Source organism: Mustela putorius, unplaced genomic scaffold (assembly GCF_011764305.1).
Source record: "Mustela putorius furo isolate JIRA1106 unplaced genomic scaffold, ASM1176430v1.1 tig00537227_pilon_pilon_pilon, whole genome shotgun sequence".
Classification (NCBI taxonomy): domain Eukaryota; kingdom Metazoa; phylum Chordata; class Mammalia; order Carnivora; family Mustelidae; genus Mustela; species Mustela putorius.
In genome coordinates, this window is record NW_025422368.1 from 37,734,288 (window position 1) to 37,751,832 (window position 17,545).

Consider the following 17,545-nt stretch of genomic DNA (forward strand, 5'->3'; position numbering starts at 1 on the left):
CTGGTGTTCTATAAGGTTGGTATTCTCCTTGTTCATCCTGGAAAAGCAGGAAAAGTTAGCTTCACTTTTCTATACGTTCACCCAACACACTGTATTTATAGTCAACAGTATCGGGACTATATCCAGATAACAAGGTATGATTTGGGGTTCCTTTCACTCAGCAAACGAGAAGAAAGAAAGAAAGAAATGTACAGAGTTAGGAGACAGAGATTTATTCTCACAGCATCTTTATTGCTTTTGTGTGACCCGCAAGATGTATGCTCCCCAAAGTTGCCTGAATCACAGGATAGTAGAGAAATACCTGCACTAACTATATTTTCCATCTGGTATTTCACTCAGTAGTGTGCTCTTAACCTCCACTGGATTAGCCAGCTTCTCGCATATAAACATCTTACTGTAAGTACAGTCTGTATAGGAAATATAACTTGTATCTATATACCCACAAAACATCCTATCATTTACATCATTTCTCCTTTGTGTAAGCCTGAAAGAGAAAGTAAAGAATTACAATTAGCAAGTCAAACATTTCAAACACATCCACAGGAAAAAATTGCTTTTCCAATATATCATTGCTTCTGGGTCTGCATTGTCTAAAATAAATTTTAATTATTATTGGGACTATCAAGAGTGTCCAAGTTACTTATATTTATCAACAAATATGCAGTAGTAAACACTGCCTTACTTCAGTCTACCTTTCCCACTTTTTTACATCTGGACTAATTGCTCTCCTTTACTCCCAGATGTGTAACTTCCCTTCCCCAATAGTTAATATGATTCAGAATATTGCAGTTCTATTATTCTCCAGTCTGGCTCCTGTAGCAAATCTTTGACACTATCTCCTCAAATATTTTTTGTAATCACCCAAGCTTTGAATTAATCTAATATATGACACTTTTAGTTCAACATGATCTCCACGTAACATTTCCTTCTAACCATTTTTCAAAGATTTTATTCCGACATTCTGAATAATTACTAGCCCCTAAAACAAGATTACTAAGCAGGGACTAGGCATCAAAGACAAACTTATAAATTGAGAATACTATCTTTTGGGAAAAATGTAGTATTAAATATTTGGGTCCATAAATAATGATCATTAATAAATAAATAACTTTATCAATTAAATTTTGAAAAGTGAGATTTCCTATTTGAAGTGGCATCATACAGATGTCATTGATCACAACACCTTTTGAGAAACAAATCCCAGAATAACATTAAGAATAAAAAACAAAAAGAAATACATATATAATAATATATTATACACATTATAATGCATTATATATACATATATTATTATATATTTTTATTTTTGTATTATTTTTAATAATTTGAAATATATACTGTGTTTTCTATTCCACTATAGATTACCTTCCCATTAGCCATAATTACAAATAAACATGTAGAAATTCTACTTTTTCAAAATAAGATTCCATCTGTACTCTCTGTGATGTGCCCACACCACCCTTACTTCTAGTCCCTTCACTCCAGATGAGATCTTTAAAATATACCTCCTTTTGTCCTCTATTTGTATACATATTATCCCCTGTTCTGTCCTATCATTGTTTACTGAAAATACAAAGCTGCCTTTAAACCCATATTCTTACATTTACTATTTCTGTCTGAAGGAAAATGCAAACAAAACAAAACAATCAAAACTTGTATTTGCTTCTCGCCCACAGTGGAGAGTGTGCAGGAATCCCAGGGTTTAGATTTAGTGGTAGTTTTTTGCATTATTAAACATTAAAGAAGCCTGATAGAAAAGAGTTATTTAAGGACACAATTTCAATTGAAGCTAGTTTTAATTGTAATCAGTACTGCTCCCAGGGAAAACACCTTTACTCAAACCAACCAGAAAAATTCAGTAAGAATAAAGACTTACCAGTTGGAGGAGATAATTGTCTCATCCAGTTTTTGGTAACCTTGATATTCTTCACTAGATAATCCCAGCCAGTATCCACGTAATTTCTTGGATTTTATAAATTCCTACAAGAAATAGAGATGTTTAAAAAAATTGTCTACCCACAAAATAATAACTATCTCCCATTTCTGTACATTATTTCACAACATAATTTCTTACATATTACTGTTTTAAGGTAACATTTCTGACATTACACCATTTGTGATGCCATTAGAAAAAAATCAAAATGAAGTGTTCCTTATTGTAAGATTTCCTCCAACAGTTATTTATCAGATACTGTTTCACAAGTAAAGCTGTCTATCAAACCATGCATTTCTTTAACTTAGGGGCAGCGAAGGTCACAAACTTCAAGATTCAAGTTTCCAGCAGTAGTCAGTCTAGGAGCAAAAAAGGTGGTTAATCACTACATACACAAGTTAATAGAAACCGAAAAAGTAGGAGAAAAATGTAGCAAAGTCAAAGGAGAAGTGGTTATAGAATAGAGATCCAGTCCAAAACTTTATAGGCAACATAAGTTATTTTTCTCTCATAATCCAGACATTTTTTTGAGTAAATAACTAAGAATGGATCAGTTGACAATGATGCGAGGAGGAAGAAACTATGGTTTGATTTTCCCTGCAGCTATAAAGGAGGAACCAGATTCTTACAGTAGAGAAGCTGACACTTTTGTGAAAATGTATTTTTTCCTTAAATAATATGGGGATACTATTTGAGAGACCAGAAATGCAGAGGAATAAGTAAAATATAGAGATACTACTTAAATATTATAAAAAAGAAAATAAATAAATACATATAAACATAAATAAATCTTCCAGAGAACTCATTTTCCTGGGATCCAGGGAATCAGTATAATATGTCTGCTTGATGCTTGCCTTTGACATCCCATCTGAATTCTACCTTTTTATACATATTTTATCCAACCTATGTTTTTATTCTAGTATATGTTGGTTTTTTCTGTTAGTTAAAAAAAGACAAAATGATAGAAACAAAGAATCTTCTCCTATCTGGATTTTACAGAATTGGTAACCTTCAGGAATGATTTCCAGATCTCCCGCTTTTAGATAAATTCTCAGAAATTGTGTTCTGAGAGTTGATCCTAAAGTTCCAGTCTGGAAATGCTCACAGACCTTAAGATTCTGGTTACCCCATGTCTATATACCTGCCCAGCCACTGAGATTCCACTGACGTTAAGTACCTAAGCTAACATTCTATTTTATTTTATTTTATTTTATTTTAAAGATTCTATTTATTTATTTGACAGGCAGAGATCACAAGTAGGCAGAGAGGCAGGCAGAAAGAGAGGAAGGGAAGCAGGCTCCCTGCTGAGCAAAGAGCCCGATGTGGATCTCAATCCCAGGACCCTGGGATCATGACCTGAGCCAAAGGCAGAGGCTTTAACCCACTGAGCCACCCAGGCGCCCCTAAGCTAACATTTTAGATAACACCTTGGCTAATCTACACGGTATGGTAAATGTACTAAGCCTCAGTCACCTCATACCCTAACTTAAACAAGCCCGTGTCTGGATTAGTACAAATCTTCCCTAACATGCCTCATTCCTCTCTATTCTATGATGGGAAAAGTGACTTCCTTCTTCAGAAGGAAGGCAGAAGATCCATGGGATCTTACCAACACACTTTTGCTCTTAATTGTCAGCAGACTGGCATTTTGAGCAGAACAGGACATGACACTCTCTTGCCATGTTTCATCATGGTCACTTAGTACGTAACAGCTGTCCTCATGCCACATCCATGCCTTTGGACAAGGTTTACATTTGTGCTCTGGAAGAAAAACATACTTTCATTTGGTTTGTGTTGATAATCCTCATTATTCTTATTATTCCCAATGTCCTCTATAATAAGTTAACCAAATTTACTTCTCTTTCTTCTTCTTACATGAAAGGTGAAGAAAATGCATCCTGTATTCTTGGTCCCTAGCTACCACCACAGTATGTCCAAAACATAATCTGAACAACACATTCTGAATTAAACATCTGGTGTATTGCAGTGTGTTTACTTACCTCAGGAGTCCTGAATAATGATTAATTAACTTATTTTTCTCTATTTTTTTTAAATTTTTTGTACTACTACATGGCAATAAAGGCTAATCACAAAAACATTGTTTGGTAAGAATCTACCCCCCAAACCTACATCAACCTTGCCTTCTCCAACTACAGTGTTTCTGGCTGCCTGATGTTGAATATTTGGGAGAGTTATCAAGAGCACAAAGAATATATTTTAGTTATAATAGCTATAGAAACTGTTAGAGATAATTCAAAAGCCCATTATTCCTCATTCCATAGGCAAGGCTTAACTATTTCTTTTCTATGGACTCTCCTCAAACATTGACTGAAATGTTAAGATCACCTGTAAAGATGAGACCCATCTTCTCTTCTTATCCTTTAACAAGGGTATAAAGAGGTGCCTTCTCCTCTCCTCCCTAACTTCTATTAACCTCAGTGCCCAAAATAACAGTAGTAGATGTCAGATTAGAGAAACTTCTCACTGCACAGAAATATCAGTGAGTCCTCAGTCAACTACATTTAATTCCTTTCTCCAAATAATGGCATCCTGGGGGAAGGCTGCCAGTTATTGATGAATGATTCTCAAGTAACTCCTAGGTTTTGTTCATTGTCTAATAAATAGCTTGAAGAGGAATATAAGATTACCTGGTTCTCTTTTATACAGCTCATGACATAATTTGGTGGCTATTTCCTGCAGTGTGATCGACAGGTCCCTGATCATTTTGGAACTATTCTTGTTATGTATCAGTTGTAGAGAAACATTTTTCTGAAGTTCTTCTTTGAAAATTTGCATTTTATTCAATTTTCCTGTTTCTATCTTCAAAGTTGTGTAAACTCCAAATAAAAAAAAAATAAAAAATTTTAATTCCTCAACCCAACCCTTATCTCTTTTCTGCTGAACTAGTATTTCAAACATTAAAGGTTTTGGGAAGCAATCCCTTCACAGAAGGGAGGAAAACAAATTATCATGTTTAAGTATCCAGTTATCAATAACTTTTGGGTTATATAACCAATAATCATTCCAAGGCTTCAATTCAAAAATAAACTTTCTTGTAAAATTCATGTAATTCTAGGTGCTTTCCCTTTCAGGCCAAACATGGGTAATACATACATATGCTTCCTAAGACTCCTAGTCCAACCAGCAGCAGAAGACATAGAAAAGTCAGAGCCAAGGTTCTCCGACGCCATCCATGGGAAGGAACAGGTGGTGCTGTGGAAAGCAAAATAAGCAGGCAGGCCTGGAAGTGGTATACATCTTAATTTCATTCATTCATTCATTCGTTCAGCCTTTATTTCTTTCCTAACGTGTCTCTGGTAAAGGAATGTGTTTTGCTAGAAACTCAAGGGCATTTTAAAAATGTCTTTTTAAAGAATAAGTAAAAAACACTTTGTTAGCTGTTTTACATGCAAACTGGTTCTCACAGGAGAGGTTGTTAACTGGTATGCTGAGTCAAGACACAAAGAGGCAAAAATGGGCTTTGAAAAGAATTGAGAAAAACCTATCAATCTGGATATGACATATCTTTTCTGTACAAATTGGGGAAATGAGTAGCTGACAGCTAATAAAGAGGTCAATCAAAGAATCCCTTCTTTCAGTGGACAATTGTGAGTGCCAAAGAAAATAATTTCATTACTTATGTCCTTCCCCACAAATCCTGAGAGTTTGGTTGTGGAATATAAATGATAGGGTGTCTTTTTTAATGTTTACATGTGTCATCCCAGCAGCCAGAAACATAGGCCAGATCAGTATCATTTCCTCATCAGGATTTCTTCATATTTTTAGCAACAAATTTCTGTTAGACTTTTTTTTTTTTTTTTTTTTTGCTAAACACTAAATCCCCAAAACAGATCATTTCCCTATTTAAAAAAAAAAAAAGAATTATAAACTTTATATTATAAATTAATCATTATTAAATCAGTACCTGATTTAAATTATCATCATCTGTATATATGGATACTAGCTATTTAAAAGAACATAATTCAGGAAAAATGTGATAACCAATTATACTTCTGATCTGTGTCCTACATCTCTTAGCTGGTGATGTAATATTGTGAAATGTGTAGAGAATTGAAAGTAAAATGTAAAACAACTTTTTAGACTTTGAACAATGGCTAATAGTGAAAGAACTATATAGTCAAGATCTTATCTAAGGTTAGAGGTATAACTTCAAGTTCTATCTTCCTAATAATTATGTTCTCATTTATTTATGTATTCAATTAGACAAAAGTTATCTGTTTAGTACCTTCTATATCCTAAGCATTATTTTGGGTGCTCACAATACAATACGCAAGTGAGCAAGATATACAAGTTCCTGCTCTCATAGAAAATACATTTTAATTGTGAGAGAAAAAATGGATAGATGATAGAAAGAGATAAATAGTATCTATCTATGAGTAGATAGACAGAGATCTTAAATTGTGCTATGGTGTGCACAGATTCAAAACAGTTATATTATAGAGAACAGGTAGTTCTGATCTTATAGCCAATACAAATGAGCCTGCAAAACTAGTGGGAAGAACATTATAAGCAGCAAGATTGTCTAGTTCAAAAGACTTCATTTGGGAAAGATCTTTATCTGTTTGAAAAACAGAAAAAAAAAATTCAGTGGCTAAGAACTGTGGCCAAGGTGAGAAATGATGTTTGAGGAGGTCAAAAAGAAGGCAGGAGACAGATTATTTGACAGGCTTTATTAAGCCAGAGTGAGGGGATTGGAGTTCTTTGAGAAACCACTGGGTTTAATGAAGACAGGAAAATAATTGAGCTGTTTTGTTTTTTGTTTTTTTTGGTTTGTTTTGGAAAGATCACTATTACTGCATATGGACAATGCATTAATTGTAGGGCCACCATGTTGGAAGTAGGAAGAATAGCAAGAAAACTATTGTAATATGCCATGCAAGAGAGAAAGCAGTTCACTTTACTAGGACTAGAGAATACAAAGAAGTTAGAATCTATAGTACAAATTTATGAAATATTTATGAGAGATCTTTTACTTGATAAATGTGGAGGATTTAAATATATACACTTGTAGGCAGTATAGCATAGTGATTGAAAAAAAGAAGAAGAAGAAGGAGGAGGAGGAGGAGGAGGAGGAGGAGGAGGAGGCATGCCATGCCTAGGGCTAGTATACCTGGGCTTGAATGCTGGATCTGCTTCTCACGTGAGACTTTGGACAAGTCACTTGACTTCTCTGTGTCTTACTTTTTGCATTGGTTAAAAAAGAAAGCCATAAAATATAAGAGAGTAAGTGAATTAATATTGGTAATACAATTAGAACAGTGCTGGCATATAGCAAACTCCTGGTGATTGTATTAAATATGTATATATTTTTATATTTAATGAGATGAAGATGATTGGGGAAAGGAAACAGTTTTAGAGGAAAAATTTTTAAAAAATACAAAACTTTCAGGTACAGTGTGGTTTTGAATGTTATAGCTTCCAATATTTCTTTACCTCTTTTCTTCCTTAGTCCCCTAGGTGGTCTTTTCATCTAACTTAACTGAAAGAAAGAAAGAAAGAGAAAGAAAGAAAGAAAGAAAGAAAAAGAAAAAGAAAAGAAAAAGAGAAATCTGGAAGTAATATATGCTTGACTTGGTAGAATACTAAATGACATTTTTTAAAGTTCTCTTTGTCTCTCTGTCTCTGTTTCACATCCACATCCACACACACACTTCATTTCTTTCTTTCTTTACTTTTCTCCTTCCTTCCTTCCTCCCTCCTGCTCTCTCACTCTCTCCCTCTCCCTTTCTCTCTCTCTCCTATTCTTTCTTTCCTATATGTAGGCTCAGCATATGGGAATTATGGTGTGTGTATGTATCTAAGTATTTTGCAACCTCCGATAAACATTATTTTTTTCCTTTTCTAAATAATGAGAAACATTAATGCCATCATATGACTGCAAGAATCATTTTCAAATAAAGTATCACACTATTAAGTTCTTCTCGACAGTTCAACCAAAGCAGTCACTTCTTCTTTTTTTTTTTTTTTTAAATTTTTTTTATTTTTTATAAACATATATTTTTATCCCCAGGGGTACAGGTCTGTGAATCACTTCTTAAATACCATATTTAAGATGAGTAAATTTCGTTCAAAATATATCTCATACCTAAGGAAACTAAATTAGTTAAAGATTTATTAAAAAAAGCTGTATCGCCATTCAACCATATTCTCTAAGCTATTATTTTCTAATCATTCAAACAGTGAATAGACCTAACAGTAAGCTAAAGAGAAGTGATATAAAGTGATTTTATGAATTTGTTTACGAATGAATAATATGTCTAAGAATATAGTAAAATTTTCATTCACAAAATTTCCATTTATAGGACTGAATATTATCTCACTCTTTATCTCTAGTGATAGTTTAATATGAAAATAAAATTCCTGCTATTTAGTTTTAAGTTCATATTCTTCCACTTACTCATATGTGCCTATAGAGGTTAGTATCTTTCTCTCTGCTTAGAAACCTTCTCTGAATAAAATTTGATTTGTTTGATAGTAATGGTCAAATTGGTCAAATTGAACAGCTTAAAAGAGCTTTAATTCCTTCTAATATCTGTTTCTGAAAAATATTCTCCAACTTATTTATTACTGTCATTCTTTTTGATATCCTTTTATTTTTATTTGTGGATACACAGAACTGAAAATATGATCAATTTTAAATATTAAAGACATACCTACTAGACTAAATGTATAAACAAAAAATGATCACTGAAATCCTGACCAATTAAAAAAATTATTGGTGAAGCTGAGACTGCTTCAGCTAGCCGGAGATCAGCTAGATAGCTTATCTAAAGATTGCAAACACCTGAAAATCCATCGGCAGATCGAAGAGAAGAAGAACAGCAATTCTGGAAACAGAAAATCAGCCACTTTCTGAAAGGTAGGACCGGCGGAGAAGTGAATCCAAAGCGACGGGAAGATAGACCCCGGGGGGAGGGGCCGGCTCCCGGCAAGCGGCGGAGCAACCGCGCACAAAATCAGGACTTTTAAAAGTCTGTTCCGCTGAGGGACATCGCTCCAGAGGCTAAACCGGGGCGAAGCCCACGCGGGGTCAGCGTGGCCTCAGGTCCCGCAGGGTCACAGAAGGATCGGGGGTGTCTGAGTGTCGCAGAGCTTGCGGGTATTGGAACGGGAAAGCCGGCTACAGAGACAGAGCCGACAGTAATCTCGCAGCTCGGTGTTACCTTGAACCGGTCGCAGGCTCGGTGAGCTCGGAGCGCGGCCGGAGGACAGGCAGACGGGAGTAACTGGGCGCTGTTCTCTGAGGGCGCACTGAGGAGTGGGGCCCTGGGCTCTCGGCTCCTCCGGGCCGGAGACCAGGAGGCCGCCATTTGTATTCCCGTCCTCTGGAACTCTACGGAAAGCGCTCAGGGAACAAAAGCTCCTGAAAGCAAACCCGAGCGGATTACTCACCCCGGCCCCGGGTAAGGGCGGTGTAATTCCGCCTGGAGCAAAGACATTTGGGAATCACTACAACAGGCCCCTCCCCCAGAAGATCAACAAGAAATCCAGCCGAGACCAAGTTCACCTACCAAGGAGTGCGGTTTCAATACCAAGGAGAGCAGCAGAATTCCAGAGGAGGAGAAAGCCAAGCACGGAACTCATGGCTTTTTTCCTGTGATTTTTTTTAGTCTTGCAGTTAATTTAATTTTTTCTTTTTCATTTTTTTTTTTTTTTCTCGCCTTCGGGTAAATTTTTTTTTTTTTTTTAACTGTTACCTTTTTCTTTTTTAACGATTTTTTACTAGTTTATCTAATATATATATATATTTTTTTACATTTTTCTTAGGTGTTTTCTTTTTTAAAAATTCTTTTCTTTTCTTTTCTTTTTTTTTTTTTTTTTTTTTTTTTTTTTCTCTCTTCCTTTTTGAACCTCTTTTTATCCCCTTTCTCCCCACTCACGATTTGGATCTCTTCTAATTTGGTTAAAGCATATTTTCCTGGGGTTGTTGCCACCCTTTTAGTATTTTACTTGCCCCTTCATTTACTCTTATCTGGACAAAATGACAAGACGTAAAAATTCAACACAAAAAAAAGAACAAGAGGCAGTACCGAAGGCTAGGGACCTAATCAATACAGACATCGGTAATATGTCAGATCTAGAGTTCAGAATGACAATTCTCAAGGTTCTAGCCGGGGCTCGAAAAAGGCATGGAAGATATTAGAGAAACCCTCTCGAGAGATATAAAAGCCCTCTCTGGAGAAATAAAAGAACTAAAATCTAACCAAGTTGAAATCAAAAAAGCTATTAATGAGGTGCAATCAAAAATGGAGGCTCTCGCTGCTAGGATAAATGAGGCAGAAGAAAGAATTAGTGATATAGAAGACCAAATGACAGAGAATAAAGAAGCTGATCAAAAGAGGGACAAACAGCTACTGGACCACGAGGGGAGAATTCGAGAGATAAGTGACACCATAAGACGAAACAACATTAGAATAATTGGGATTCCAGAAGAAGAAGAAAGTGAGAGGGGAGCAGAAGGTATACTGGAGAGAATTATTGGGGAGAATTTCCCCAATATGGCAAAGGGAACGAGCATCAAAATTCAGGAGGTTCAGAGAATGCCCCTCAAAATCAATAAGAATAGGCCCACACCCCGTCACCTAATAGTAAAATTTACAAGTCTCAATGACAAAGAGAAAATCCTGAAAGCAGCCCGGGAAAAGAAGTCTGTAACATACAATGGTAAAAATATTAGATTGGCAGCTGACTTATCCACAGAGACCTGGCAGGCCAGAAAGAGCTGGCATGATATTTTCAGAGCACTAAACGAGAAAAACATGCAGCCAAGAATACTATATCCAGCTAGGCTATCATTGAAAATAGAAGGAGAGATTAAAAGCTTCCAGGACAAACAACAACTGAAAGAATTTGCAAATACCAAACCAGCTCTACAGGAAATCTTGAAAGGGGTCCTCTAAGCAAAGAGAGAGCCTACAAGTGGTAGATCAGAAAGGAACAGAGACCATATACAGTAACAGTCACCTTACAGGCAATACAATGGCACTAAATTCATATCTCTCAATAGTTACCCTGAATGTGAATGGGCTAAATGCCCCTGTCAAAAGACACAGGGTATCAGAATGGATAAAAAAAAACAAAACCCATCTATATGTTGCCTCCAAGAAACACATTTTAAGCCCGAAGACACCTCCAGATTTAAAGTGAGGGGGTGGAAAAGAATTTACCATGCTAATGGACATCAGAAGAAAGCAGGAGTGGCAATCCTTATATCAGATCAATTAGATTTTAAGCCAAAGACTATAATAAGAGATGAGGAAGGACACTATATCATACTCAAAGGGTCTGTCCAACAAGAAGATTTAACAATTTTAAATATCTATGCCCCCAATGTGGGAGCAGCCAACTATATAAACCAATTAATAACAAAATCAAAGAAACACATCAACAATAATACAATGATAGTAGGGGACTTTAACACTCCCCTCACTGAAATGGACAGGTCATCCAAGCAAAAGATCAGCAAGGAAATAAAGGCCTTAAATGACACACTGGACCAGATGGACATCACAGATATATTCAGAATATTTCATCCCAAAGCAACAGAATACACATTCTTCTCTAGTGCACATGGAACATTCTCCAGAATAGATCACATCCTCGGTCCTAAATCAGGACTCAACCGGTATCAAAAGATTGGGATCATTCCCTGCATATTTTCAGACCACAATGCTCTAAAGCTAGAACTCAACCACAAAAGGAAGTTTGGAAAGAACCCAAATACATGGAGACTAAACAGTATCCTTCTAAAGAATGAATGGGTCAAACCGGGAAATTAAAGAAGAATTGAAAAAAATCATGGAAACAAATGATAATGAAAATACAACGGTTCAAAATCTGTGGGACACAACAAAGGCAGTCCTGAGAGGAAAATATATAGCGGTACAAAGCCTTTCTCAAGAAACAAGAAAGGTCTCAGGTACACAACCTAACCCTACACCTAAAGGAGCTGGAGAAAGAACAAGAAAGAAACGCTAAGCCCAGCAGGAGAAGAGAAATCATAAAGATCAGAGCAGAAATCAATGAAATAGAAACCAAAAAAACAATAGAACAAATCAACGAAACTAGGAGCTGGTTCTTTGAAAGAATTAATAAAATTGATAAACCCCTGGCCCGACTTATCAAAAAGAAAAAGAGAAAGGACCCAAATAAATAAAATCATGAATGAAAGAGGAGAGATCACAACTAACACCAAAGAAATACAAACTATTATAAGAACATACTATGAGCAACTCTCTACGGCAATAAATTTGACAATCTGGAAGAAATGGATGCATTCCTAGAAACATATAAACTACCACAACTGAACCAGGAAGAAATAGAAAGCCTGAACAGACCCATAACCAGTAAGGAGATTGAAAACAGTCATTAAAAAAATCTCCAAACAAACAAAAGCCCAGGGCCAGACGGCTTCCCGGGGGAATTCTACCAAACATTTAAAGAAGAACTAATTCCTATTCTCCTGAAACTGTTCCAAAAAATAGAAATGGAAGGAAAACTTCCAAACTCATTTTATGAGGCCAGCATCACCTTGATCCCAAAACCAGACAAGGATCCCACCAAAAAAGAGAGCTATAGACCGATATCCTTGATGAACACAGATGCGAAAATACTCAACAAAATACTAGCCAATAGGATTCAACAGTACATTAAAAAGATTATTCACCACGACCAAGTGGGATTTATTCCAGGGCTGCAAGGTTGGTTCAACATCCGCAAATCAGTCAATGTGATACAACACATCAATAAAAGTAAGAACAAGAACCATATGATACTCTCAATAGATGCTGAAAAAGCATTTGACAAAGTACAACATCCCTTCCTGATCAAAACTCTTCAAAGTGTAGGGATAGAGGGCACATACCTCAATATCATCAAAGCCATCTATGAAAAAACCCACCGCAAATATCATTCTCAATGGAGAAAAACTGAAAGCTTTTTCCGCTAAGGTCAGGAACACGGCAGGGATGTCCATTATCACCACTGCTATTCAACATCGTACTAGAGGTCCTAGCCTCAGCAATCAGACAACAAAAGGAAATTAAAGGCATCCAAATCGGCAAAGAAGAAGTCAAATTATCACTCTTCGCAGATGATATGATACTATATGTGGAAAACCAAAAGAATGCACTCCAAAACTGCTAGAACTTATACAGGAATTCAGTAAAGTGTCAGGATATAAAATCAATGCACAGAAATCAGTTGCATTTCTCTACACCAACAGCAAGACAGAAGAAAGAGATATTAAGGAGTCAATCCCATTTACAATTGCATCCAAAACCATAAGATACCTAGGAATAAACCTAACCAAAGAGACACAGAATCTATACTCAGAAAACTATAAAGTACTCATGAAAGAAATTGAGGAAGACACAAAGAAATGGAAAAATGTTCCATGCTCCTGGATTGGAAGAATAAATATTGTGAAAATGTCTATGCTACCTAAAGCAATCTACACATTTAATGCAATTCCTATCAAAGTACCATCCATCTTTTTCAAAGAAATGGAACAAATAATTCTAAAATTTATATGGAACCAGAAAAGACCTCGAATAGCCAAAGGGATATTGAAAAAGAAAGCCAACGTTGGTGGCATCACAATTCCGGACTTCAAGCTCTATTACAAAGCTGTCATCATCAAGACAGCATGGTACTGGCACAAAAACAGACACATAGATCAATGGAACAGAATAGAGAGCCCAGAAATAGACCCTCAAATCTATGGTCAACTAATCTTCGACAAAGCAGGAAAGAATGTCCAATGGAAAAAAGACAGCCTTTTCAATAAATGGTGCTGGGAAAATTGGACAGCCACATGCAGAAAAATGAAATTGGACCATTTCCTTACACCACACACAAAAATAGACTCAAAATGGATGAAGGACCTCAATGTACGAAAGGAATCCATCAAAATCCTTGAGGAGAACACGGGCAGCAACCTCTTCGACCTCTGCCGCAGCAACATCTTCCTAGGAAACAACGCAAAAGGCAAAGGGAAGCAAGGAAAAAAAAATGAACTACTGGGATTTCATCAAGATCAAAAGCTTTTGCACAGCAAAGGAAACAGTTAACAAAATCAAAAGACAACTGACAGAATGGGAGAAGATATTTGCAAACGACATATCAGATAAAGGACTAGTGTCCAGAATCTATAAAGAACTTAGCAAACTCAACACCCAAAGAACAAATAATCCAATCAAGAAATGGGGCAGAAGACATGAACAGACATTTCTGCAAAGAAGACATCCAGATGGCCAACAGACACATGAAAAAAAAGTGCTCCATATCACTCGGCATCAGGGAAATACAAATCAAAACCACAATGAGATATCACCTCACACCAGTCAGAATGGCTAAAATCAACAAGTCAGGAAATGACAGATGCTGGCGAGGATGCGGAGAAAGGGGAACCCTCCTACACTGTTGGTGGGAATGCAAGCTGGTGCAGCCACTCTGGAAAACAGCATGGAGGTTCCTCAAAATGTTGAAAATAGAACTGCCCTATGACCCAGCAATTGCACTACTGGGTATTTACCCTAAAGATACAAATGTAGTGATCCAAAGGGACACATGCACCCGAATGTTTATAGCAGCAATGTCCACAATAGCCAAACTATGGAAAGAACCTAGATGTCCATCAACAGATGAATGGATCAAGAAGATGTGGTATATATACACAATGGAATACTATGCAGCCATCAAAAGAAATGAAATCTTGCCATTTGCAACAACATGGATGGAACTAGAGCGTATCATGCTTAGCGAAATAAGTCAAGCAGAGAAAGACAACTATCATATGATCTCCCTGATATGAGGAAGTGGTGATGCAACATGGAGGCTTAAGTGGGTAGAAGAATAAATGAAACAAGATGGGATTGGGAGGGAGACAAACCATAAGTGACTCTTAATCTCACAAAACAAACTGAGGGTTGCCGGGGGGAGGGGGTTTGGGAGAAGGGGGTGGGATTATGGACATTGGGGAGGGTATGTGATTTGGTGAGTGCTGTGAAGTGTGTAAACCTGGTGATTCACAGACCTGTACCCCTGGGGATAAAAATATATGTTTATAAAAATAAAAAATTATAAAAAAAAAAAATAAATGTAAAAATATGAAAAAAAAAAAAAAATTATTGGTATATTTCTCATCTTCATCTATTTTTAATTTAAGCCTCACAAAATAATCATTAAATATGTTGGTCTTTTCCAAAATGGCACGGGTGGCATACACTGAATTATGGCTGTAATCTCATAATAAAATGGGCCGTCCTATCTCCACTTTCTAGGTGAGAGCTCAGAGACTTCAGAAGGTCAAATGATCTATTTAAATGTCCTGTACACATCCAATGGACTCCAAACCCTCTCCTCCATAATGCTGGCAAGTCAATAGAGAGCAATCCACACTCATGTATATAACACTCAAGCACAGCATTTACTCACTGAAGTCACTGTTGCTCTCCTGCAAAATGAAGATGCCCATTTCTACCTCATAAGGCAGGAAAGGATAGTATTTTTCACATAGCAGGAAAGATATCCTGTTTTACTATTAGATACATTAGCTGGGAGTGGTTAGAATTTTCTTATAAAAAAAGAACTTACAAAATCATGATTTTCCTGGACAACATGTACTCCTTGTTTTATGGGGGAAAATGTTACATAATCCAGTAAAATCAAACTATCATCCCAACCTAATTATCTTGTCTATGATATTAAAACAGAAACATTGTAAAAGGCAAAGTGTTAATGCACCACCAACACCTTTAATTTTTTTTTTTTTTTTTTTGTAAAAATGGGAGGCTCAACCTGCAACATATCCAAAGTTCAAAATCTTACCTTTTATCCCAACTCCGTCAAACTCATAGATATTTTCCTTTTCACTGGAGTCCTGAAATTTTAGATCCGCGTAAGTAATTTCTTCAGACATTGATGGCTATGAAAAGAAAGCCCAACAAACTATTAAAAAAAAATAAGATGAAGGTGAACTAATAGAGCTGACTTTAAACAGGAATTGTAATTTTACGTATCTGTTTACAAACCAAAGCTTAAATGTGTAAGCTTTAACTTCTCTTTTCAGTGTCCCAATCCTGTCTGTATACAGAGGAGCTGCAGCCTATCAGAGGCCTCAGATAAGTACAGACATAGCTGCAAGACTGAAAGTCTTTCTTCCTCTTACTTCTCTTCCTTTTTTCTTATTTCTCTATAACTCACAATGAGGGGAAGTTTTAAAAATTGTTTTGGTTATTGCCAGGCAAGGGGACACAGATCCCTAGCAACACATGTGCAGATATAACATAGAATTTGTTGGAGAATCACCTTCAAGCAGAGAAAGACGAGACGGACACCATCCCCACACGTTGACTTTTCCACAATAGCGGTCTGGCATAGATGTTCTGTATGTGTCATGGCAAAGGTCCTGACAGAGAGGATTTGCCTTTGCCGGGAGACTGTATGTCCGCAAAGCACTCCTAGAGAGAGGCAGAGGATAAGGCCCACTCTGTAACTCTGTTAGTTAGGGGTAAGTTAACCTAAGAGGAATTAGGGAACATCTAGTTTCTTTAGCAGCAAGAAATATAGTAAGGGACCTGGGGCCCAGAAACCACACCAGGAAGTATGCATACTGATGGCTGAGGTAGGTATACCAAAGGCCCTAGAAATTGCTTTGTAGTCCAGGAAAGCTGAAATAAGTCTTGCTGTCTCTCTTTAGACTGCCTCAATCTTTTTGAGCCAGCTCCCAGCTAAAGTCTACCAAAAAGGTCATGCAAGCCAGGATCTTATAAAGTCCACTCAGCATTCTCAGGAGGCCAGGATACATGCATTTACTGATCAAGGGTAAAAAGTGAAGATGGGTGCTTGGGAATCATTGTTTTTGAGTAAGTTCCTTCCTAATTCTTATTAGTAAATCTTATATATTCAGTCACATAATTGAAGAGTTGAAAGACTGCAGTGACAGTGGCATACTCAAGTTCAAAAAAGAGACCCACAGTCAGAATCAAGAGAAAAAACAAGTATATACATTAAAAGAGGAGTTTGAAAAGGATAAAATAAAGGGACAATTTATACAATGTGGATAGGCTCAAAGGAATATATATGCTCAAAGATACAGATGTAGTGAAAAGAAGGGGCACATGCACCCCAATGTTCATAGCAGCAATGTCCACAATAGCCAAACTGTAGAAGGAGCCAAGATGACTTTCAACACATGAATGGATAAAGAAGATGTGGTCCATATTTACACTAGAATATTTCTCAGCCATCAGAAAGGATGAATACTCACCATTGGCATCAACATGACTGAAACGGGAGGGGCTTATGTTGAGTGAAACAAGTCAAGCAGAGAAAGATAATTACCATACGGTTTCACTCATATGTGGAACATAAGAAATAGCGTGGAGGACCACAGGGGAAGGGATATGGGAGGCCACAGTAAGGCTTGAGCTGAGAACCAAACCAGGTCCTGACTTGTGCCTCCTTTAAAGGCTGAATAGCCGAACAAAAGGCTTAGGTCGATAAAGTCCAGTAGCCCTGAGAAAGGGTCTGTGCTCTGTGTTGCGCACTCGCCTACGTGACTTCCCACACGTTTGCTAGTCAGATAGA

General features: G+C 36.8%; 1 protein-coding gene across 2 annotated transcripts; it reads right to left on the bottom strand.

Annotated features, from left to right (window-relative positions):
• Positions 1-210: 210 nt before the first annotated feature.
• CLEC12A (C-type lectin domain family 12 member A) lies at positions 211-16,369 on the bottom strand. 2 transcript variants are annotated; one of them, XM_004779721.3, is made up of 8 exons: positions 16,265-16,369; positions 15,785-15,881; positions 7,065-7,130; positions 5,048-5,146; positions 4,582-4,770; positions 3,543-3,694; positions 1,877-1,980; positions 211-484 (listed from the first exon to the last, which is right to left on the bottom strand). In XM_004779721.3, exons 1-8 carry the CDS (start codon positions 16,352-16,354, stop codon positions 307-309), a joined length of 975 nt encoding a protein of 324 aa, XP_004779778.1. In that variant the 5' UTR covers positions 16,355-16,369; the 3' UTR covers positions 211-306. The 2 variants fall into 2 exon arrangements, with proteins under 2 accessions (XP_004779778.1, XP_044928804.1); XM_045072869.1 differs by lacking the exons at positions 7,065-7,130; positions 16,265-16,369 and having other exon boundaries at positions 15,785-15,887.
• Between the last annotated feature and the right edge of the window lie 1,176 nt (positions 16,370-17,545).

Coding starts and splice junctions, on each gene's coding strand:
- CLEC12A (XM_004779721.3), bottom strand. CDS start 16,354: ATGACACATACAGAACATCTATGCCAGACCGCTATTGTGGAAAAGTCA. Junction 7,131..15,784: donor TGACGGAGTTGGGATAAAAG/GTAAGATTTTGA, acceptor GCAAAAAGTAAG/ACACAGAGAAGTCAAGTGAC. Junction 3,695..4,581: donor GCTGTATAAAAGAGAACCAG/GTAATCTTATAT, acceptor TTTTTCTTCCAG/AGCACAAATGTAAACCTTGT.